Source organism: Typopeltis vanoorti, chromosome 22, assembly GCF_054136105.1.
Source record: "Typopeltis vanoorti isolate ZY-2024b chromosome 22, IOZ_Tvanoo_1.0, whole genome shotgun sequence".
NCBI classification, from domain to species: Eukaryota; Metazoa; Arthropoda; class Arachnida; order Uropygi; family Thelyphonidae; genus Typopeltis; species Typopeltis vanoorti.
The window spans coordinates 91,801,591-91,827,577 of NC_143570.1; the positions used below are offsets into that span (position 1 = coordinate 91,801,591).

General features: G+C 37.1%; 1 protein-coding gene across 1 annotated transcript in view; it reads right to left on the minus strand.

Annotated features, from left to right (window-relative positions):
- LOC150094568 (acidic mammalian chitinase-like) overlaps nt 1–25,987 on the minus strand; it is a 155,928-nt gene that overhangs the window by 107,888 nt on the left and 22,053 nt on the right. Inside the window, exons 2-3 of the mRNA XM_090412094.1 lie at nt 19,457–19,748; nt 4,784–4,907 (exon numbers count right to left, since the gene is read on the minus strand). Of these exons, the coding sequence (XP_090268220.1) occupies nt 4,784–4,907; nt 19,457–19,748 (416 nt within the window). The remainder of the gene's footprint in view (nt 1–4,783; nt 4,908–19,456; nt 19,749–25,987) is intronic.

Genomic DNA, 25,987 nt, shown 5'->3' on the forward strand with positions numbered 1-25,987 from the left:
TGCATTTGAGTGGTTATGGTGTGAGTTGCTTGGAGAGACTGTTGCTGGAAGATAGAGAAGTGAGTATAGAGAATGAATCAGATCAAGTGGGAATTGATGTGGAGGAGCAGGAGAGTATGACAGGAAAGATTGAAGAGGTGGTTATGAATGAGGAAGTAAGTGCATGAGTATGGAAAATGAGAGAAATGGGAGTGCAAGATGAACAGGGAAACGGGGAGACTCAGGGTAGACAGAGGTTCACAGTGTGAGAAAGGTGGATGCTCCAAAAGGAAGTGAGAGCATGTGTAGACAGGAAAGGAATGGGATGACCTGGGATCAAGAGGAAACAGTTGGAATTAAAGAGGGTTCTAAAATGAATAAGCAGAAGGGGAAATGGCCCCAGTCGAGCATGGAGAGATCACATTGAATGAGTGGTATCAGATGTAGATCCAGGAATGAGCTGTTATGTTTATATACAAATGCTAGAAGTGTAAGAAAATTGTTGGAATAAGTGAGACATGGTTAGATGAGGACGACATCCTGACAGTAATAGAGATGGAAGGGTATGATGTGTTTCGTGAGGATAGAAGGGGTAAAAAAGGGAGTGCTATTGATGACACAGAAAAAGTTATGTCCATACAAAGTAGAGATGCAAGAGGGAAATAGTGCCAGTGGTTTTGAGGCAGTCTGGTGTGAGATAGAGGTGAATGGAATGAAATACTTGGTTGGATGTTGTTATAGGCCAGGAAATGTGGATGGTAGTGACTATGAATTGTATAATCTAATTATCCATGCCAATAAGAAAAAAGTGATCATTATGAGCTATTTTAATTATGGCAATATAGACTGAAATTATGAGATAGCAACTGGAAGTAAGGAAAATTAGTTTTTTGAGTTTTTGAGGGAGAGCTACCTCTGATAGTGTGTAACAGAGGACACACGAGGATTGAGGGTCTTGGATTTGGTCATCTCATCAGAGGATGTAATTATAAATGAAGTGTCAAATCACCTGCTAATTGGTGAGTGACCAGAAGTGATTACCTGGGTGGTTACCAGCAGTGTGAGGACCTCTGTAAGAAAAGGGTATATGTGGAACTAAAAGGGGGGTGATTATGAAGAGCTCAGGAGACAGCTTGCAGGTGTAGCATGGCATGAAGAGTTAGCTGGAAAAGAGATCAATGCAGCTTGGGGATTTTCAAAAACTATCTAGTAGATGAAATGTCTAAATGTATTCCAAGGGTGAGAAGGTTAAATTAGGTAGGTGTGAAATGGATAAATAAAGATATTAAGCATGCGATACAGAGAAAAAGGGCATTATGGAGGCAGCATAAGAGAAGTGGAAACCAATTCCATAAGGACTACAAAGACATCACCAACCAATACAACTTGGGTGGTGAGGGTAGCTAAAGAGAGGTATGAATAGCAGTTAGCTAATGAAGCCAGAAAGAATCCTAAGGAGCTCTTTCGATATGTATAGGCAACAAAAGAAAGAATGATTATGGAAGGATGACATTGATTGGAGAAAATGGTATAAAGACAGTGTGGTGGAGATACTTAATGAGCAGTTTCATAAAGGTCTTTCAATCTTGTGAATGTGACTTTGGAGAGATTGAGAGCAGTTGATGATGGGGAAGAGAAACTGACTGTAAGTCAGCAAGAGGTGTATGGGGAGTTGAGCAAACTAGATTTAAATAAGGCTGTGGTACTTGATAATATATCACCACATATTCTGAAGGAATGTGCCAGGGAGTTGATGCTGGCCTTGACATATTTTTTTAATACGAGTCTTGCACTGAGTCAAGTTCCTAAGGAGTGGAAGGAGGGCAAGATTGTGCCACTTCATAAAGGAGGTGATAGAACTCAAGCATCAAACTATAGGCCTATCTGTGTGTCAGGTGTTGTAGTTAAGTTGTTGGAGAAGCTTGTGAGAACTAGAATTCAGAATTGGGTTGACAATAATGATATTATTTTTCATGGACAGCATGGATTTACTAGATGGAGGTCAGGTTTTTAGTAATCTATTTACTTATTATAATACAATAAGGTGACTGCTTCCATGTACAGAAGAGAATGATACACAGTAATGTACTTAGATTTTGCAAAGGCTTTTGATAGATTACCGCATGATAAGTTGATAGTCAAACTAGAGTGGATCAGGTTGGATATTAGATTGGTGCATTGGATTGGAGACCGACTATCTGATAGGTATCAACAAATTGTGTATGGGGAGCGATATCCAGGAAAAGGAAAGTTACTCGTCGTGTGCCTCAGGGGTCTGTTTTAGGGCCATTGCTGTTTAATTTGTATAGTAATGATATTGGTAAAGATTTAGATGGAGATATTTAGTTGTTTGCAGATGATGCAAAGTTGCGATGAACAATGAAGAGTAGAGATGTTGTGGCCTTACAAGAAGATGTGAATAAATTGGGTGATTGGGCACTGGAATGGGGATGTGAGTTCAATGTTGCAAAATGTAAGGTTTTAAAATTTGGAAAACAAAGATGGGATGTAGAATTTATGCTTATGGGGATATATTTTTGGAGGAAGAGGAAATAAGAGATCTGGGGATAATAGTGGATAAGGATCTGAAATTTTGGGGACACATAGCCAAAATTGTGAAGACAGCACAAAGGCTTCTGGGAATGATGCGGATGACACTGACGTGTAGAAGTAGGGAGATTCTTGTTCCATATAAGGCATTGATTAGGCCACACATGGACTATTGTGCCCAAATTTGAACACCCGGTTTTCAGAAGGATGAAGAGATGTTGGGAAGGGTCCAGAGGCGACTGACTAAGGTAGTTTCTAACCTCTGGAATGTTGAGTATATGGAAAGATTGAGAAGATGCAACTTGCAGAGCCTTGTGGACAAGAGATCGACTAGAGATATGATAGAGACCTACAAGTTATTAAGTGGTTGTTATATGATCAACGCTGGAGAGGTTCTACAGAAAATAGTGGGAGATTAGGGGAGAACCAGAGGTCATCCCTGTAAGTTGTATAAGGAGGGTGTGAGTAGGGGAGTGAGAAGCAGGTTTTCTAATGCAGAGATGTGAATGATTGGAATGCCTTGCCTGTGAGTGTGGTGTCTGCAGAGAATTTGAATGTGTTTAAAGCATGGTATGATGATCTGGATGTATGATAAAAGGACCTCCTGGATGAGTCTTTAATTCCATGGGGTCTTGGGTAATAATAATAATAATAATGATAATAATAATAAGGTGTATTCGAGATTAATTTTCTGCTGTCCTCTGATCCCAGATTGTGAGCTGCCATGGATTTTATCATGGACATGCATATCAAGGATTTAGGCCTAGCATGGCCTGTTCTTGCCTTAGAAGTCATCGTTGAATCGTTTAAGAGGACGTCCTGGTTTTCTTTTTCCTAATGGCTTGTACTTTAAGGCTTCTTTTGATAATCTTTCTGTTTTCATTCTTTGAATGTGTTCCATCCATTTATGTTTATATTTTTTAATTTTTTTCTATTACTGATTCTTGGTTTAATTCTTTCATAATTTCTTTGTTTCTTTTGTGATCAAATAGGGTATACTTTGCAGTTTTTCTCATAACTTCATTTCTGCTGTTGTTAATCTTTGTTTGTCTTTTTGTTTTATTGTCCAGATTTTGCTTCTATACATTAAGACTAGTATGGCTAATGTATTGTATACTTTTAGTCTGGTTTGGTTTAAATATAGAGTTAATTACACCTGTTATTTTTAAATATTTTGCAATTTTTACGTTTATATCTTTTTCATTTTCATATGTAATCATACATCCTAGGTAGTTAAATGAATTCACCTGTTCTAAGATCTTGTTATCTATTACTATTACTATTTTAGTTCTTGCTGGATCTTGTCCTTTAAAGGCCATAGTTTTTGAGTTTTCTGTTGATATTATCATACCATAATCTTTGGCTATCTCATTTAGATCTAAAATAGCTTTCTGTAAGTTATCTTCAGAATTTGTAATTATTATTTGGTCGTCGGTAAAGAGGAGAGTGTTTAAGTTTACTGTAGGAGAAAGTTTAATTCCCTGATGAAAATTTTTATTCCATTTTAGTAGATATTAAAAAGAGTTGTTGAGAGGGGACATCCCTGTCGGACCCCTTGGTTTATCTCTCTCGTATATGATAGCTCGTGATTTAATCTTATTTGTATTTGATTATTTTCATATATACTTGTGATAGCTTTTAGGATATTATTTGGTATTTGTCTTTCATTTAATATGTTAAATAATATGTTTCTTTTAACTTTGTCAAATGCTTTTTCAAAGTCAATAAATGCAATATGTATTTCTAAATTGTATTATTTTATGTAAGCTGTGATCGAGTAAGGTGCAGATTTTTTTTTTTTTTAGAATGTTTGGTAAGTGAAATGCATCATCATCAGAAAGTGTGGTAAGTGCAGGAACAGTAAATGAGTTTAAAGTTCAGACAATACGCTAAACTCAGTCACTGTTTTTGCACTCACTGCACTTTCTGGCAAGGCACAATGCTGTCATTATCAGGCTTCTGTGGGATTGCAAGACATATCACTGTGATGCAGAGATCATCACTATCTGTTAAAATGTACATCATTCATGCTTTAAACTCATGTACAATATCATTCATTATACTTTCTGGCAATGAATTTCATTTGCCAACCATTCTCCAAGTAAAAAATAAAAATACCTCACTCTCTTGCTCACCATCCTTTTATAAAACTTCCTAGAATATGCTCCCATTCTTCTCTCCCAAACACACTTTTCACTCATAAATAATCTCTTATGTATATTATATTCTTTGATATTTTTAATATTTAACTTACTTTGAGTAGGTAGATAAAATAAATTCTTTCATATGGTGATCCATTCCACACAGGAAATTCAAAGTCAAAGTCAACTCCATCAAATTTATACTTCTTTAAAATATAAATGACTGATAATATAAACCTAAAAGAGAAGAATTTCTGGAAATTGTACAAGTTACTGTATAAAATGCATTTATTTCTATCTGGGGAACTTTAAAATAATAAGAAAAATATGTTAACACTATTATAAAAGAAACCATGAAATGCAAAATAACCATGAAAAGGGTCAGGAAGTCACTTTTTACCCTTTTTTTTTCATTGACTCTCTCTCTCTCTCCAATCATATGGTTGTGTGGAGAATCAGCATGTAAAAGGGATTGTTTCTACTGCCATAAATGGTCTAACCAAAGGAATGAATCCTTCCCTCACCTCCACACAAAAAAGAGCATTCTCAAATCCCATGGCAAGGATTACATCTTGTAATCTTACACTTCCTCTCTCAAAAGTATTCCATAATCTTCATTTTTTTTTCTGCTTGCTACATGCTCCTATATTTTCTCCATTATTCTCATTTTATGAAGAGAAACTGCACTTATGTGTTCTGTGAGATTATTTAACAGCTATTGTTAAGCTTATACTGTGGAGATATCTAGTTTTGTGGCAACATATCTCTGTTACTCTGTCTCCTGTAAAAAAATATTCCTAATTGTAGAGTCTTAGAACTTTTCCATCAACTGTTTTTTTCAGACAGATAAAACTCTGCTGCTTAATTGAGTTTGGCATATTTCTCCATTTTTTTCCCCCAGATTTGGTAAAAAAAAGAGAGGAGAATATCCAAAGAGAAAGTCTGGAAGTATTATATACATACTATTATTAGCACTCCAAATAGAACTTTTTTTTTTCACCTTCATCTTGTTATCTCTCTCTGCTTACTTATGGTTGTAATAGTTAATATTTTATGTGAATACACAACAATGATGAATATCATGATCATGGCTTCTGTATTTCAAGATGCTATCCTTGAGTACATCATCCTGATGAACTAGAGAATATGATGATGAACTAGAGCAGCGATTTTCAACCAGTGTGCTGCGAGATTTATGAAAACAAATTAATTGAAAGAAATAATGTCGTAATTTGCACATTTATTTATTAGTTTCTGGTCTTTCCTCTTCTTGTGTGTGTAAATCAATCAAAATTATGCCTATTTTTTACCAGATCATCAAAAAAATTAAAAGAATAGATTTTTAGTGTGCTGCAGAATTTTAATAATTAGTCTAGGTGTGCCATATTATGGAAAAGGTTGAAAATCACTGAACTAGAGGATAATGTCTTTCAGGCACTTCATTATTAATAAAATAACCAGCCCTGAATTTTTGCTAACCAAAATGCATGTTACATTACATTATACTCTTTTTTTAATATAAATACATTAAACTCTTTTTTTTTAAATATAAATAAACATAAATAATATAAATATAAATAACTGGGTTTATTGTCATAATAAATATGCACAAAACAAGAAAATAACCACAGGTTTTGATATCTTAATGTTTTATAGTTTTTGGGTTATTATACTGATTTACTAAATGCATAAATAATTCAACAGCGATGCATCAAAAGCTGTTACCAATATAAACTGTGGAAAATGCAAGTTATATGTTGCAAACATGATGTTTAGCAATTTCTGCATATTGCTTTCAGGTAATTGTTAGAATAATTGAGGTCTGAAGATGTGTTACAAGATCAGATAAGCAACTTCTCTATGCATGACATACAGAAGTTGTTGATCTAATCCTGGCTTCCATTCATAATAATGTTTTATGGTATAAACTACACCAAGAGAGGAAAATATATATATATATAAAACTCACTACTATTTTGCTAATTTTCTAACCAGCATCATCAAACCACAATTATAACTGTGATAGTCACACAGTACTAAACTACCTAACTGAGGAAAACAATTTAAATTGTAACTGATAACAGAACTCATGTCCTTACATCAGTGCACTCAGGATTTAATCTTGGGGGGGCGAGTCGAGTAGATGATTTGAGAATACACACTACGCATTGCATACGAGCTATGCCTGAGCATCTGCAGTGATCGCCAATACATGATGTCCATGAACTCCTCTGGCCTGGCTCAGGCAAACAAAGTAGCGCCCGAGCACTACTTCATTTGCTTTGCGTTCACAGCGGTCAGGATTCCCAAGTGCTATAGGGTATTCCCACTTTATATGATTGCTAATTCATAAGTAGCATAGAAATAGAAGACACAACATAAATAATAGGAAAATATTTCAGAAATTTTTCTGTGTAATAAAGATGTTTTCTTTTATCTGATTCTGTGTGAAGAAGTATCCAGATCATGGTTTGCCAATTCTGATTTGCTATATGAATGATTTTTGTGTTTTCAAGGCGATTGTTAAGTGATATACCAGTCTGTCCAAAGTAGGCCAAATGGCAGGTGCAAGGAACTTTATACACTCTAGGGTATTCAGGAGGATGCAGTTGATCTCTAGGAGAATGTATGAAGGCAGCTAGCTAAATGAAAGGTTTGAAAGTGCTATGGAGGTCATATTTGCAGAGAACTTTGGCTATTTTTTCTGATGTACCCTTAACATATAGTTTTTTTTTTTAAATTATTATTATTATTATTATTATCAAGAACTCATCCACAAGAGGTTGCTCAACCTATGGTATGCTAGAACGAGGAGCATATATTCTGGGTGTGCGGTGCACACCCATGGAAATAACAATATTACGGATATTATATTTTTGCATTTATTCCTGTTAAAGACTCCACTAATTGTTCCCTGGCTTTATGTGATTCCTAAAATTAAACACAGTATACTAATGCTTCAGAACAGGACAGTTTTTGGACATGCAAACATTGCATCACATTCGCATTAATAACCCAGATGTACAGTCACAAATATGTACACCATTGAGCCCTTTGAACAGACATACAGATGGTGCAATGGGTCAAATTCCTAGTGTTCCAGTGCTTTTAAAATACCCAGAAGTTGAGGCAGGGAGTGCGCTGAGACAGTAGCACCCAGAAATCAGTGGCTGTGATTGGTTCTTGTGTTAACCAGTCCAATTGAACATTGTCATGAGTTGTGTTTTCATTTTCTGAATTTCATCTGTTTCACGGGAAATATGAACTGATGTGTTTAGGACACCGACATAGACAAGTTTTTAATATATAATTTTCTATAAATAATTTATATCTTTTTGTCCATATTTATAATGGTAAACAGTGCTAATGATATACTGATGTCCTGTTTTCTGCCAGAGCTTTTGTGTAATGTGATTATAGTCGAAGGAGGTTGGAACTTTTGTATCAATATGTAAGCTAAATGAATTATTTTAGTGGTCAGACTTTTGGAGGTTGTGGTGATTTGTGCTTTGTCAAACAAAAAGGAGGAGTGCAATTCTATCATCAGCAAAACTTCGTTTATGATAGAAGGAAGGGGAATGGGGTGGGAAAAAGAACAGAGGTTTGTGGGAAACCAACATTAGTTGAGATAGAGGATAAGGAGCCATCCCATCACTTGAAGTGAGCATCTGTCCATAAAGCTAGCTACTGAATTGAAGAAGTCAGGTGTGACTTCTTCAATTCAAAACTGAATGATGAAAGTTTTCTTGATAGACTTTTGTGCCAAACTCAGTCACAAACCTTGGAGGTATCAAGAGCAACCACTTCAGATTCACCAAACTTTTCCATGGTATTTGTCCAGAGATGGGTGACATAGAGGAAACCAGGGAACTACTAGGTTAGTAGATCTCCTGTTGATTGACAGTGACAGAATCCAAACTGTCAATCATTTATTAGATGAAAGTCTTCAATGTAACATTGGAGTTGAAAGTTCTTTCACTTGATTATATTATAAATTAAAGATGCCAAGAAATTATATTTTTGGTTTAATCCTTTATCCAAGTGTAAGCAAACAAAGTTTGCACGTGAAGTAACTTCACGACTGGTCAATTCATATATAGAGGCTAATGATTTCACATCACTTGCCTTACTATCCCATAATGCAAAAGCACACATCCTTACAGACATGTGTAATGCTATGCATTATGGGAAGGGTCACTACCCAGACCAATTTCAACCTTTATTGGGCTCTCATCAGTGGGAGCCAGACCCAGAAGTGATACCAAGGTTGAAGTAATGCAGAAGTCTTATTTCCATATAGAAGTAGCCAAAAGATGTCACACCTTATTAGTAAAATACTCTAGATTAGAGACAGATGTTCAAAGTTTTTTCAACATCTGTCTATACTATATATACTATAAATTAAAGATGCCAAGAAATTATGTTCTTGATTTCATCCTTTATCCAAGTAAGCACACAAAGTTTGGGATGAAATAACTTCACAACTGGGCTATTTATCTACAGAGGCTGATGACTTCACATCAATTGGCTTAGTATCCCATAATGCAGTACACATATCCTTGCAGACATGTATAATGCTATGCATTATGGGAAGGATCACTACCATTTAACCTTTATGCATAGCATCATCATACATGTCCACATGGATATGTGCATTGCATTATGGGATACTAATGCAATTGATGTGAAGTCATTAGCCTCTATATATAAATAGTCCAGTGGTGAAGTGACTTCACATGCAATCTTTGTTTGCTTACACTTGGATAAAGGATGAAATCAATAATATAATTTCTTGGCATCTTTAATTTATGTGACATAGAAATTGGCTGTTGATAATTCTTTCCATAACTTTAGAACGAATTGAGGTGAGAGAAATCAGTTGATAGTTTGAAAGTAAAGATTTGTTTGCCCTTCTTAGGAATAGGCTGTTTATGGGCTAGTTTACAGACTGCAGGATAGATACCAGTTGGAATAAGAAATTGTAAATATATGGCATAAAGTGAAAGTTAACTTTGGGCCCAGACCTTTAGAAAAATTGGAATGATGCCGTCAAAGCCAGGAGATTTTTTTGGTATCCAGTTTAAGCAGAATTTTTCTGAACTCTTTCTGGAAAAAGGTCAAATGCAACATTGAGTATTGAGTGTTTGGAATGGTTGGGGGCATTTACCATGATCAGCTATGCAAGAATTGGAGAAGTAGAAAGCCGGCAAGTAGGCTTTTTCTCTGGGTGATGATGCAATAGTGCCATTTGAGTTTAATATTGATGGGAGTAGTATTAAACAGAAGTTGCAAGCAAGAGCTTTGGGGTTTGAGCCCAGAAGGCACGACTGTATTTGGGCAGGATGCAAGTTTTCTGCTTTTAGCTCTCCTAAAATCAGTTTTTAATGTATTGATTATTATCTTGCAGCTGTTCCACTTTGGTGTAGGCTGTATATTAAGATGGAATTTTGGATGCAAGCCAGTTGTAGTATTATTATTATTATTATTATTATTACAGGCGACTCCAAGGAGTCTTTAGACTCATCAAGGGAGGCCCTAAACATCATGTCCATCACAACTATTTGACATTCACACAGTATCTATCATACTTTGCCTTGAACTCATTCAATGTCATAGCACCCACAACAGACTCTGGCAGCTTATTCCACTCATTCACCACTCTAAAAGTAAAAAACCTAGCTCTAACACCCTTACTAACCACACTCTTGCCCAGCTTCCATGGATGTCCCCTAGTCCTCCCACCACCAGTCCTGTTCTCAAAAATATCCTCTGAATTAATCCTATAGAAACCCTTCAGCAATTTGAATGCCTCGATCATATCTCCCCTTTTCTGCCTATGAACCAATTTTTGCAACCCACAAATCTTCAACCTGTTCTCATAAGGTTCATTCCATAGACCTGCTATCATCTTGGTCACTCGCCTCTGGATCCTCTCAACCTCCTCCCCATCAAGAAGAAACCTAGGTGACCAAATCTGGGCACAGCAGTTGAGATGGGGTCTTATCAAGGCTCGATACAGAGGTAAAATAACTTGCTTGTTTCTGCTCGTCAAAGTATTCTTCAACATCCAAGTGATTTGATGAGCTGATTTAGCCACTTTTGCAATGTGCTCCCTAAACTTCAACTCCCTATCCACCAACACTCCCAAGTCCCGGGCAAAGCATCATCATACATGTTATGATGCTTGACTCTTCTTTTGTACAGCCTTGGCACAATTGTAGGAAAACCAAGGCTTAGATGGGATGAGAATATGAGAATTTAGGGTCGAGCAGGAAATAAATGCTTCCATACTGATGAGAATTATTTCAGTGATTCTTTCTGTACATAGGTTTGGCTCAGGTGGTTGGAAACAGCCTGTCACATGTCTGTCAATTGCATGCTCCTGGCTAGTTTGTTCTGAGGTATGAAAAACCTGAATTTCTGGGAGGAAAAAACCCTCTACCTCCATATGAGACTGGCTAACTCGCCTTTAGTTGAAAGAGACCAGATAAAGTTCCTCACGTCATGGATGGAAATCGGACCAGGTCTTTCTGACCAAAGGGCTTCATCTATACCAACTGAGCTATGGAGGCTCAAGGGAAGTAACAGAACCAAATCAAATAGTTGCGTTACTTAATGATCATTTTGCAAAAGTGGTCCATCTTGGTTGTAGTATTGCAGTGTCCAATGTGTCACTTACTGATGAAAGTCTAGAGATCGAAGAAATAGAGGTGCTTAGTACATTACAGAACCTTAATGCTAATACTGCCATAGGGTTAGATGGCATATCGGTCCATGTGTTTCAAGAATGTGCAAGACAATTAGCACTTCCTCTGACCAGGCTGTTTAAGTTAAGCTTCAGTTCTGGTAAAGTTCCAATAGAGTGGAAGGAGTGGAAAGTAATTCCACTGCATAAGGGAGGCTCCAAGACAAAAGGTAGCAAATTATAGGCTGATCAGTATCTCAGGAGTGGTAGTTAAGTTTTTTGGAGAAATTGATAAAAATCAGAATTCAGGACTGGGTGGACAGAAATATGATACTTTATAAGAGGCAGTATGGTTTTGTGAAGGGTAGGTCTTACCTTAGTAACTTACTTTCTGTAATAAAGTAACAATAGTTGGATAAAAGAAATCCTTACTCGGTGATACTGCTGGACTTGCAAAGGCATTTGACAGGATTCCACTCAGAACTCTGTTGCATAAATTGGAGAAAATGGATATGGATCCAAAGCTGGTGATTTGGATTAGAGGGTGGCTGATGAACAGATATCAATGAGTGGTTTATGGAGGAGCTGAGTCCAGTAGAAGGCAGGTGACTAATGGTGTACCTCAGGGCTCAGTACTTGGTCCTCTGTTGTTTAATTTGTACATTAATCATATTGGAAGTAATTTGAAAGGAAATATCCTTGTTTGGTGAAGGTAAATGGCTGTCAGTTTAACATGGCTAAGTTTAAGGTGATGCACTTTGGGAGGATAAGCTCACATGCTATGTGAGCTCATCCTCTATTAATGGATACATACTCTATTAATGGATCTGAACTGCAAGAAGTTAACAAGGCTAGGGACTTGGGGATTATTGTGGACAGAGAACTTAAGTTTAGAGGGCATATTGCAAAGGTTGCCAAAATATCACATCAAATTACACGGTTGTTGAAGAACACACTGACAAGTAGGGATAGGGAAGTTATTGTTCCACTTTATAAGGCATTAATAACACCACATCTGGACTATTGTGCACAGATCTGGTCACCTGAATTTCTTAGTGATGAAGAAATGGTTGAGAGGATACAGAGGCGAGTTACAAAGATTGTTGCAGGTCTGTGGAATGTTTCTTATGAGGAAAGATTGAAGTTCTGTGGGCTCCACAAACTAGCTGATAGATCTATGAGATGAGATACAATAGAAGCATTTAAGTTATTGAAGGAGTTTTATAGGATCGATACTGATGACTTTTTTTCTAAATAGTGCAGGAAGAGAGAGAATGAGGGGTCGTTCCTGGAGATTGTGCAAGAATGTGGTTAACAAGGGCATTAGGATTAGATTTTTTGTTTGGAGAGTGGTGAATGTTTGGAATGTGTTGCCAGAGGCAGTTTGTGAATGCTTTGTCTGTTAATGAATTTAAGGAGAAGTATGACAGGTATTGTGTGAATAATGGTTAGTGTGTCAATGTAGGGTCTCCCACAATGTGTCTTCTGATTCCATGGAGACTGTTCTAATAATAATAATTATACAGACAAAATGGCAGACCAAGCATTTATTGAATACATGATTCCATAGTTTTTAGTGTATGACATATCATTCATTAGAATGTGGGCTACAGATGTAACTTATTTCACATTGAATTTGGAGATAAATTAGGTGACTTCAGCTAATTATTTTTGTCAAGAATTGTGAAATTCAAAGACAGATTAAAAAAGATTTTTTTTTTCTTTTTAAATCTGTATTTATTTGAAACTTTTAAACTTTTAAATATTTTTATGTGGATACAGTCGTTTTAATCAGTGGTCTAGTTGAATAGATCATATTCAGTGGAGATGTAATTATAGTGTTCTTTTATTTGGAGTTCAGTTAATTTGCGTAGCCTGTTCATATTCCAGATTGCTTCTTTACTGATGGAAAAAATAGGCAACTTGGAGACTTGTTTAAAAAAAAACAAAAAACATTTCATATCTCTATAGAATCCTTTTTTTTTTAAAATCACCTTTGATGATCACCTAGAAGTATTTATTATCAGCTGGATAGGGCAAATCTTCTTTAATACCTTTTAAATGAAATCATTGTTGGCCAAAGATATTGATAAGGTATTCGATTTAGCAGTTTCAGAGGACCAGGCACTCCTTACTATTGTCTATCAATTGGTTTACGAAAGAGAAGGATAGCCAAGTATTAGCACACATTTAATAGAAGTGTTTGGTAAAGAATAGTAGCTATTTTTTTTTTTTCAATTTCGCTGAAAATATTATTATTATTATTCTGGGCAACTCCAAGGAGTCGACAGACTCATCGAGGGAGGCCCTAACATCATGTCAAGAACAACTATGCGACATTCACACAGTATCTATCATACTTCGCCTTGAACTCATTCACGGTCGTAGCACCCACAACAGACTCTGGCAGCTTATTCCACTCATTCACCACTCTCCAAGTAAAAAACCTAGCTCTAACACCCCTGCTAACCACATTCTTGCCCAACTTCCATGTATGGCCTCTAGTCCTCCCACCACCAGTCCTATTCTCAAAAATATCTTCTGAATTAATCTTATAGAAACCTTTCACTAATTTGAATGTCTCAATCATATCACCCCTTTTCCACCTATCAACCAATTTTTGCAACCCACAAATCTTCAACCTGTTCTCATAAGCTTCATTCCACAGACCTGCCATCATCTTGGTCACTCGTCTCTCGATCCTCTCAACCTCCTCCCCATCAAGAAGAAACCCTGGCGCCCATATCTGGGCACAATAGTCTAGATGGGGTCTTATCAAGGCTCGATACAGAGGAACAATAACTTGTTTGTCTCTGCTTGTTAAAGTATTTTTCAGAAGCCAAGTGATTTGATGAGCTGATTTAGCCACTTTTTGCAATGTGCCCCCTCCCAAACTTCAATTCCTTATCCACCAACACTCCCAATCCCTGGTCTCATCAATCTCCTGGAGTACAGTTCCACCAATGTGATATACTGCTGCTATTCACCCCAAAATGCATAACCTTACACTTTGCCACATTAAATTGACATCCATTTTCCCTAGCCCAATCCTCCAAACTATCCAAATCATCCTGTAAAATTTTGACATCCTGTGCACTCACAATTGCTCTACCCAACTTTGCATCATCAGCAAACAAGTGAACCCTTCCTCTCAGATCCTTTCCTATATCATTGATGAACAAATTGAAAAGTAGTGGTCCAAGAATAGAGCCCTGCGGCACACCACTGGTCACAAGCCATCTTTTGGACTCAACTCCTGAATAAACCACTCTCTGGTATCTCTCCATCAACCACCCTACTATCCATCTCACCAACCCTATATCCATCCCCATCTGCTCCAGTTTACTGATTAGAGTTCCATGTGGTATCCTGTCAAAGGCCTTGGCAAGGTCCAGTAGAATCACTGTAAACCCATTACCCTTATCCAGTTCAGCCGTCACTGTGTTATAAAATGTGAGCAAGTTACTGAGACATGATCTACCCTTCACAAAACCATGTTGTCCCCCATACAATATCTCATTTTTATCTATCCAATCTTGTATTCTTTTCTTGACTAATTTCTCCAAGACCTTGATAACGATTCCTGATATGCTAATCGGTCAGTAATTTACAACAGCAGTCTTGGAACCTCCTTTATGCAGTGGAATTCTTTTCCCCTCTTTCCACCCCCTCGGGACTAACCCAGACCTGAGACTCAAATTAAACAAAATGGTCAAGGGTACTGACAATTCTTTAGCCGCTTCACATACGACACGAGCTGGTATACCATGCAATCCCACAGATGTATTGACATTGAAGTTATGCAATAGACTACTCACCTCCACTTCATTCACCACAATTCCCGCATAATCTATTGGTTCATTCATTTCTGCAATGTCACCACCCCGGATGATATATTCTTGCAAAGTGCCCACTCAGTAACTCAACTATATCAACTGATTCAGTTACCTTCCTGCCATCGGCATTCTTTAAATTCATTCTGCCATATACATTTTTTCTTTTACTTGCAACATATCGAAAAAACTGTTTAGCCTGCATGGCCAATGTTTTTTCGTAATCCGCTTTTGCTTTTCTTACCACACTCGTTACCCTTCTGGCCTATGCTTTATACTGTTCATGTGCCTGCCGGTCACCTTTCTCCTTAAATTCCCTCCATAGTTGTTTATTTGTTTGCAGCTCAAGCTTAATGGTGTTATTCATCCATTTTTAACCCCTACTTGATTTATTATTTGGACTCTAGGTATACAGTCAGCCATTGCTTCATGGAAACACTTTTTAACTGCCTCCCATGCACTATCAACTTCTAGCCCTTGCAGTTGTACATGTCATGGCACTGAACCAATCAAACTCCTAAGCTTGTCATACTTACCAGCCCGATAATTCCACATGTACCCTGTGTTAATTGTAAATTCCAAACCTTTAGCCACTTCCCAAGTCAAGACCCTATGATCACTCTCATCAACTGGTGGCAACATAGTCATATTCGTTACAGCCAAATTCTTAGATGCAATTACTAGGGCAAGCACTCTCTGACCCCTAGTATTTTCCATTACATGCTGTAGCAGATAGTTATCCCTTAATATCCGCATAAAATCCAATTTCTTCCTCCCGTGTGTCCTCTCCTTACTCCAATCAAGTTGGAGTAAGGAGAGGACACACGGGAGGTAATTATTATGGGAGATTTCAACCATAGTTGAAATCTCCCATAATAATTACCCTCCTTCCACTCATTTCTTCTATTTGCTTGTGCATACTATCTCCACCATCTTTTCCATCATCTGGTCTATAGCAGCACCGAATTGTATATTTTGTTCTGCTAGCCGCAATCTCACACCAAATGACCTCAAATGTACTCTTTTCTCTATCCTGCAATTCATCTTCTATTCTCCTTGGCTGCAGCTATCATCAACAATACTCCCTTCCCCATTTTATTCTCCCTGTCAATCCTGAACACACTATACCCATCACATTCAATCCCACTAGCTATATCATCTACAGTCAGCCATGTTTCACTAATGCCAATAACCTGTGGTCTGGAAGTGCCAACCATGGCCAAAAATTCTTCCTTCTTGTTCCTAATACTCCTAGCATTAGTGTACATGAATTTCAGACCCTAATCCCTTCCTTGATGCCTTATACTAACTATCCCATTCTGTTTTGTTGTCCTTATTTGCTCGGGCATATTATACTCATTAATACACTCAACTGCCTCCCTAATATCTGCATATCTACTCCTCCCCCTTAATAAATCTATTTTCTCTGATTCTGCACATCCGCTTCATTCAACAACACTTTTTCAAGTCTCCTTGCACCGAATCCATCCAAATGCAAGCCATCCATCTTATATAGATCCTTTCACCCATCGAACTGACTCCACACGTCCACAAATTCCACACCACTCATCATACATAACCCACGCATAAAGTCATTTGCAATTATGGCCCTCCTTTTAAACATTTCACTGTCATACCGCAGCAAAAGACTAATCATCCTAACTCTCTCACTCTTTTTTTTGCTACCTCAAACAATTCATTCAGGTCCTCTATCCTTTCCATTTTATCTGCTTTCAAATCATTTGTACCTGCCACGACAGTCATTTGTTTCACCCTTTCCTTTTGCTCTCTAATAGACTCAGTTATGTCCTTGATGGTCGCACCAGGTTGGTACGATTTTGTCAAATCCTCTACTAACACACCTCGTACTAACGAATCTCCATACAGCACTCTCTCCTTCATTTTGTTTATGTTCACACTCATACTCTTATTTTTCCTATCATACTTTTTATTATTGGCTGGTACACTCAGTAGACTTTTGTTCATACGCTTTAGCTGCCGCTTTGCTCTTTGTATCGCTCTGCTCAACAACGCGATCTCACTCATTGCATCTATCTCATCTTTTTTATTTTCTGTTAAGCCATTAATTTGCTCTGTATTAATACCATCATTCACACTTTCTACATTCACGCCCTCACAGTTCTCTGGTACAACCTCGCCATTTCTTGTCATATCACTATTTTCTTCATTCTGAAGTTTGACAAAAATATCACACTCACGACCTGAAATACACTTTAATTCCTCATTATTCCTAATTATCTGTGAATTCTGACTATATTATATTATGTGATAAGAATCATATAAACTGGGAATATGGGATTGGAATATAAACTCATCACTTGGATCAGGGGATGGTTATCAAAAGTGGTATTCAGTGGGTATGAATCTGCTAGATTTAAGGTGACCAGTGGTGTACTTCAGTGTTCAGTCCTTGGGCTGTTATTGTTCAATCTATACATTAAGGACACCAGGAAGGGTCTAACATCAGATGCAATTGTTTGCCAATGATGCAAAGATAGGTAGGGCAGTCAGTGATGCTACTGATATTCAGCACTTACAAAATGATTTGAATAGACTGGAAATTTGGGCAAACGAAAATGATTGTCAGTTTAATGTTAGTAGGTGTAAAGTTATGCACTTTGGTGTGATTAGAGTTCCAGCAGCAGCATATTATATTAGTTAGGTTATGCTTCAAGAAACTGAGGAGGCAAGGGATCTTGACATAATGGTGGATAGGAATTTGAAGTTCAGAGGTCACATAGCAAAAGTTTCAAATACAACTCAGAGGATAATTGTGATATTGAATCAAACCTATAAGGATAAGGAAGTCATTTTGCCTCTTTATATGGTCATATCAAGGCCTTATGAAGAGGCAAAATGACTTCCTTATCTGTGCAGATTTGGTCTCTGTGTTCCATGGGGATAAAGAAGCTGTGGAAAGGGTTCAAAGAAGAGTACAAAGATTATATCTGGATTGTGGGATTTAGATTATGAGAATAGTGGAGGTATATAAATTTTGAATGAGTGTCATAGGAATCATCTAATGCGATTTTTTGTTATATGGAAGATGGGGAGAGAACATAGGTGCATCCATGGAAGTTAAGTTTGTTCACAGTCAAGAAAGGGGTAAGAGCTAGGTTTTTCTCTCAGAGAGCAATGAGTGAGTGGAATAGTTTGCCTTTTGGGGTAGTGAGTGCATCTAGTGTAAATGAATTTAAGGGAAGGTATGACAGCTGGTTTCAGTGACTTATAGCCTCCCTCGATGAGTCCTTGACTCCCTGGAGTTCTCGAATAATAATAATAATAATAATAATAATAATAAAGGATCAGTTGATTCAGTGCTTTGAGGTCAGATAGGAAAGACATTCAACATACCAGCACAAATCTTAGTTTAAGATTTAATGATCCTCCTCCCTCCTCTTCCTACAGATGAAACTCACATATACAGGTTGTCCACATTGGACCTCCCTAGTTTCAACGTGTTACTACTACTACTACTACTACTACTTAAGTGTATGGACCATGGTGTTGAAATTGCACAAACGATAAGGAGCATTCATCAATTTTTCTAAAAAAAATTCTGGATGAAACTTGTAGAGTCTCTGGAATGTTTGAATAAACAAACCTTACATATTTCTGCATTTTGATTTTTTTTTTACCATTCTTTGAAACTAGGGAGGTGCATTGTGAACAACCTGTATATATATTATTAGTGAAAAAAGGGTACTGGTTAAGAGTTAAGTAACACAACATCTGAACATCAGTTCACAATCTTAAATATCAAGACCACCATTAATATCATGTTAGCACTTGTACCTCAACACAAAATGATAATGAGTCATGCAGAGAAATAACTGTGTTATTTGGGGGGGGGGGACACCTTCCCTATAATGAGCTTCTTTCTTAAGCACTTTCAATCAGCACTAAATCCCCCCTCCCCATTCTTTGTTTGCATGGTGGGTTAGGTCTGAATTAGTTACCACTGGAGTCATGTTTCCAGATTCTACTCTGAATAGCTGGATGTTCTTACATCATAAAGGAAAATAGGTTTGACTTTTGATGAGAAAGAAAGTAAAAATAAGAGACACTAGTTACATAGCAACACACCCTTTGTGAGCTGCATGCAAAAATAGCTTTGGAATTTACAGCTGTACTGCACATGCTTTTTATTGTTATTAATTTCAACATCTGATGGAGAGATGTTCTGTCCTCCTTTTAAGTGCCTTAACATAATTTAAGTTTTATTATATTCAGTCATTATAGCTTACCTTTCCCTTCCTATTGGCGTTGTAAGCATTGATGAAAATTTCCCTCCACTCCGAGCACCCACAGACAGCATCACCTTTAGCTTTTTATTCTTCTCTTTAAGTGCTGTTAGTTTGGCATATCCATCCAAATGGTAACTTGTTCGTGGAACTATCAAGTCGTATCGTACATCAGCATAGCCCACTATTAGGTGAGTACATAAGGATGGGTTGATAGCCTCTGGCTGCAGATGATGAGTGCTATTCCATTCGAGCTTGTAGTAGCAGACGACATTGTGCTCACTGGCTTTCAAGGCTAGACGAAAACGGAACAATGGGTACTGTAAGCAGTTCTGCATTGCCAGTGAAGAACTAGTTGGATTCGTTTAGGATTAGACTTTTCTTGTTACATCTTAAAACTGAGTAGCAGTAGTCAAAAAATTAGTTCAAGTCAACAGTATACTAAAGTGCTTTCATCATTTATATTCAGTTTAAATTCAGTACACTGCTATTAATATTGATAGGAAGGGAAAAGTGAGAATTTTCTCCTACTTATCAGCAGAGAAATTGTCTAATTCAATGATTTATTTGGCCATAGAAATATATTTCTTGTCTGTGTTCAGGTCATTCGGTTGGATTCTTTTGTAGTTGTACATTCTCAAAATTAAATCCTATTCTGAGTTTTTGCACTCACTTGGTATTAATTTGAAAACATTAGAAACAGCCAAACTTTCATGAAAAATGTTACAAAAATCTCCCTCTCCCCACTTTTGTGCAATTATGAAGTCACAAAATTATATGTACTTTGTAGTGAATAAACATTATTTTTAATTATACTAATATTCTACTAATATGATATATTTTACACCAGGATGGGTTGAAATATTTGGCATAATTCATTGTGCACAGCCAAATCAGAAAGGCAAAGGGGTAGAAGGGTTGTATCACCAATATGGTAGTATATGCTCACTATATTAGTACTATCATTTGTATATCACTAATTAAGCTTTGATTATTATTATCATTATTAACATCTGATCTCCATGGAATTAGAGACTCATTGTGGGAGGTATACACTCTTGCACACAATGTGCATCCAACTGTGCCTTAAACTGATTCATTGTTTCTACATTAACAACATGCTCAGGCATTGCATTCCGCTCACCAACCACTCTCCATGCAAAGAAGCTTTTCCTCACTCTTCTGCTCACACCCTCCTTATACAGTTTCCAACGATGGCCTCTTGTTCTCTCCCCTCTCCCATTCTATGAAAAATCTCTTACATGTCAACCTGATAACAACCCCTGACTGGCTTATATTACTCAGTCATATCTGTCCCCCCATCCTCATATTAATAAGGCTGTCCAACGTACATTCTCTCAATCTGTCTTTGCACTCCACATTCCAAATACCACTGACTACCTTTGTGAATCTTCTCTGGACCCTTTCCAACATATCCTCGTCACCACGAAAACCTAACGAGCAAATCTGTGCACAATAATCCATATGAGGCCTGATCAAGGCCTTATACAATGCCACATTGTAACCTCTGTATTTGTGAATGTCAGGGTGATCTGCACCATTGCCATTATCTGATGTGATGTCTTCCCAACTTGTGCAATGTGGCCATGAAATTCATGTCCTTATCCACCATCACTCCTAGATCTCTCATCTCCTCTACATCCTATAATTTTTTCACCGCCAAGTATATAGTTTGGATCCCATCGTTGCTTACCAAATCTCAAAACATTACACTTTGCAACATTGAACTGGTAGTTCCACTTACCTGCCCATTCATGCAATCTATTCAAGTCCTCCTGTTAGGCCATAACATCCACTTGACTCTGATTACCCTCCTCAGTTTTTCGTCATCTGCAGACAGCTGTATATTAATAGTTAATCCCATCCCAATATCATTACCACACAAATTGAACAATAATGGTCCCAAAACTGACCCCCTGCCGTACACCACTAGTGATCTTCCTCTTTTGGGATACTGCACCTCCATATACAACTTTCTAATACCTATCTGACAGGCCAGTCACTGATCTAACTCAGAAGTCTGTTATCCAATCCCATCTGTTTCAATTTATTTAACAGTTTTTTGTGTGGAAGTCTACCAAAAGCATTTGCAAAATCCAAGTACACCACTTTATATGCATCTCCCCTGTTCAAGATATTTGTCACCTTGTTATAGTACATAAGTAAGTTAGTATAACATGATATCCCTTTAACAAACCCATGCTGATAACTACAGAGAATACTGCTGTTATCAACCCATTTCTTTATCCTACTTTTTACCAATCTCTCGAGTACCTTCACCACAACTCCAGATATACAGGTTGGCCTATAATTTGTAGCCACAGTCTTATCATCTCCTTTATGCAGTGGAACAGTTTTACCCTCTTTAAACTCTTTTGGAACCTGTGCTGTTGTAAGACTGTTATTAAATAGACATGCTAGTGATACTGCCAATTTCCTGGAACATTCCCTTAAGATGCATGGTGATATGTCATCAAATACTATTGCCTTATTGACATCAAATTTATTTATTTCCTCAAATATCTCCTGCTCACTTACATTTAAGCTGTCCTTTCCTATGTTCTCTACACATAAGTTCCTCATAATTCTTCCCTGATCTGGATGAACACCCTTATAAATTGATCACTGAATACCTCAACAATGTCTTCTGCAGCAGTTACCATTCTACCATTTTCATCCATTAACATCATCTTATCATGATCATTCTTCCTTCTACTTGCATCACATCTAAAAAACTCTGTAGGGTTTTTCTTCGCCTGATTTGCTAATTTTTGCTCATTCTGCATTTTTGTTTTCCTTACTGACTGAATCACTCTCCTGGCTTGTTCTTTATGCTCTTCATATAACTGATTATTACTATTATTTATCTTGTACTACCTCCAAAGTACCTTCTTCCAGATATCATGCTTAAGCTTCGCATTCATCCATTTTACGTCTTTCAGTGTTTTCCCCTTATTCAGTGTTTTGGCCTTTGGAATACATTCACACATTGATGCTGTTATGTATTTCTTTGTCAGTTCCCAAGCAGCATTTATTTCTCTACCACTGAAGTTCCTCAGGGGATGAAAAACCTGAGTTTCTGGGTGAAAAAAAAAACCTTTTGTTGAAAGGGATCAGATATAGGTTCCTCATGTCACTGATGGGAATCGAACCCAGGTCTTTCCATCCAAAGGGCTTCGTCTATACTGACTGAGCCACGGAGGCTCAGAAAAATACTATATCATTCCATTTCTATTCCCATTAGTATATCATCTTCATTCAGCCATGTTTCACTTATTCCAATGATTTCAGGGCAGATAAACTCAATCAGTGAAACTATTTCATCTCCCTTATTTCTGATACTTCTGGCATTTGTAAACAAACACAGTAATTCATTTGTAGGTCTATAACCAGTTCCTATCCAAGCCACTTGGTGGTTGTGATTTCCCCACCACACCTGGCCAATCACATGTATCTGCACAGTCTCAACTTTCCCACCCACATTGCAATATACTCCCTCTTCATACACACACATTGACTACCACTTTCAAGATCCACTTTCCCTGTGCCATGTCTCCCTGTCCACCTTGCCCCCCCCCCTTGTTAACCTGTTTCTCTTGCATTCCTGTTCGCTCTTCTTCATCTCTCACACTACTACTACTACTGCTGTTTTCACTGCCAAGGCCCTCTGTCTCTTCAATACACTCTCCTGATTTTTCACTTCTCTTGCCTCTGATCTCTTAATGCATCACACACTGTATTTCCATCCAGCAACACTTTCTCAGTGCACTCACTCCAAAACCATTCAAATGCAACCCATCCTGCCTGTATAATTTTATTCTTCCCTCAAACACATGCCATTCATCCACAAACTGTACTCCCTTCTCCTCACACAGCTCCACTAGCATACCATTCATGAATTTAGCTCTCTGTCACAACTTATCATTGTCATACCTTAACATCACACTGATAGCCTTTCTGACTACACTATTATCTTTCACTTTTCTCAGTAACCTCCTGATATTTGCCCTCACATGCTCCTTATGTCCACTTAGATCATTTGTCCCCACAATCACCACTAACTCTGTTGCTTGTTTCTTTCTCATGTCCAAGAATTATCCTATTCATTCTCCCTCCTAGAAAGCAGACCTTATGGACTCTCTCATTAACTAATCCTCTAACTATGAAATCTCCATATATTGCTATCCTGGAATTACTTTTCATCCCTTTTACTCTTTTTTCTTTCATTCAATTCTCTTGCACACTTTCATTAGTTTCCACTAAACATCTAATTTCACTCTGCATATTCCTCATTTCATTTTTCGTTTTCTGTTTATTCTTTTAAAATAAATATACAGTGGTAAAACAAAGTCATCTTCTTATTTATTAATTGTATTATAAATTAAATTTAGAATTATCAATTAGCATTGTTAATACAGTATTGTGTAAGTTTAAATTAAAGGTGATGCTTAACCATTTTGCTTTAGCTTCCGTAGTGGCAGTGGTATAATATTAATGTCATTTCCAGACTTCCATGGAGAAATAAGACTCATAGCAGAACACAATTTAGCCAGCAGCATATCTGTTTTACTACCCTGACATTGAACTTTTCGCAGGCAAGTATCCATATCACATCAATTTCTATATTCCAGTGACGAACATAAAAATCAGTAGTTAACACTGTTTATTCCCTTATAAGGAGTAGGCAAGGCATCTTTTGCCCTGTATATCTTTTGGAGACTGATGGGGAAGTAAATTCATTCTCCATCAGTAGCCAATCAGAGATAGCTGACCCAAGGTTATCACTAATTATACATGGCATCTGATGAAGAGGTAAGTGACAAGGGACCAAGAGATGTGTTATAGTTTTAGGGACCAAGAGATGGCCCCTAACACAATATGTTACTGTATGAAATAGTGTGAGTTTATGGGACAAAAAAAAACCATGTTTTTGGAAGAAAAAAATAAGTTTATCTGTGCCAGAGATTGAGAACTGGTTGAAGAAAGGCTTAGATCTAGTTGGCAACTAGAATATCGAACCGAGGTCATTCTTCAGGCACTCTAGCACAGAGGATGCGAATGGTACTTCTACTGAGCTATACAACCAGAGTTCTTTACTCTTTGATCAAACTTGCTTAAATACTTTTGTTCATGAAGATCTAGATGAAGCAGAAGAAGAAAATTGCAGAAATAAGCTGAAAAGTGAAAGATAGGAATTTTTCCCGTTTGGTATAACTGCTACTCTGCACTTCAAAATATTATCATCATCACTACCACCATATCTCTATGGCATTCAAATAAGTTCACAGTAGGTTTTTATTGTCTAACACAAAGGTCACTTAACCATGCCTAAACCAACTGCATTCACTGATTCCCTGTTTCTGCACTCACCACAATCTCAGGCAATGCATTTCACTGAACAACCTCTTTCCATGCACAAAACCTGCTCCTTGCTCACACTGTGCTTTTGCAGCTTCTGTAGATGACCTTTCGTTGTAAATGTCTCTCTCTCCAGTCTATGAAAAATTTCTTCCATATTAATTTGGTAGCAACCTAGTCTGCTGACGTTGATATTTTTAGAAAACTGAGAAGAATGTAGATTAGGGGTAGCCAATGTTTTACGTTCCATGTGCCAATTTTTTCATGTACCATTTCAGATGTGCCATACAACTTTGTACCCTTAAAAACTCCCTGTAAAAATATGTTAATATAACACTATTTACTTGTATTTACTAGAATCTACTTCTATATTTTCTAGGCACAATTTTATTTTCAGATATATGTCTGATTCTCTTGTTTTTCCATGAAGTGATTCAAGACCTATAAGTTCATCAAAAACGTTAAAATTATCATCAATTCTTCTTATAAAAATGATGAACTGGGCTACATTACACATGTCAGCAGATTCATCCAAAGCTAAAGAAAAGAAAGTACTAGCACAGACAAGGTCTTTCAGTTACTCAGATTATGTCTTTTATTATGTGAGAAAGTGTTTTCACAAACAATCCACAACGGTTTTCCTGACGGATTTGGTATAAATAAAAACACATTTTCCCACTGTTCATTGAATTCAACTAAGCTACCAATGAACCAGCTTCTGTTTTTCTTTTGCTCATTTTTTTTTGCACTGTGATGGGTAGCTGAATGTAAAAACAAGGCTTAATTTTCGAAAAGTACAAAACTATTTATTTACTAGAATCAACTTCTATATTGGTCACAAAGGACAAACAAAGCACAACTCCGTAGCGCATGAATATCAATTGTAAACTGACTGACGAACACCTGTGACATACAGCTGTTGCTAACTCTTGGCTCCTCAGGATCAAACAAGTGAATGTGTGAAAGATGTTCTCGAACCAATAAAATTGCTAAAAATAATTACTAAGTTTTATTTTTTTTTCTACAAATCGGTTATTGGTTAATACTTTTTGCATAAATAGGATTACTTTTTCATTATAATTGAGGTCCAATGCACCACTTCTAATTTTTTCAGGATATCTGTTAATTTTTCAGAACCATTATTATTATTACTAC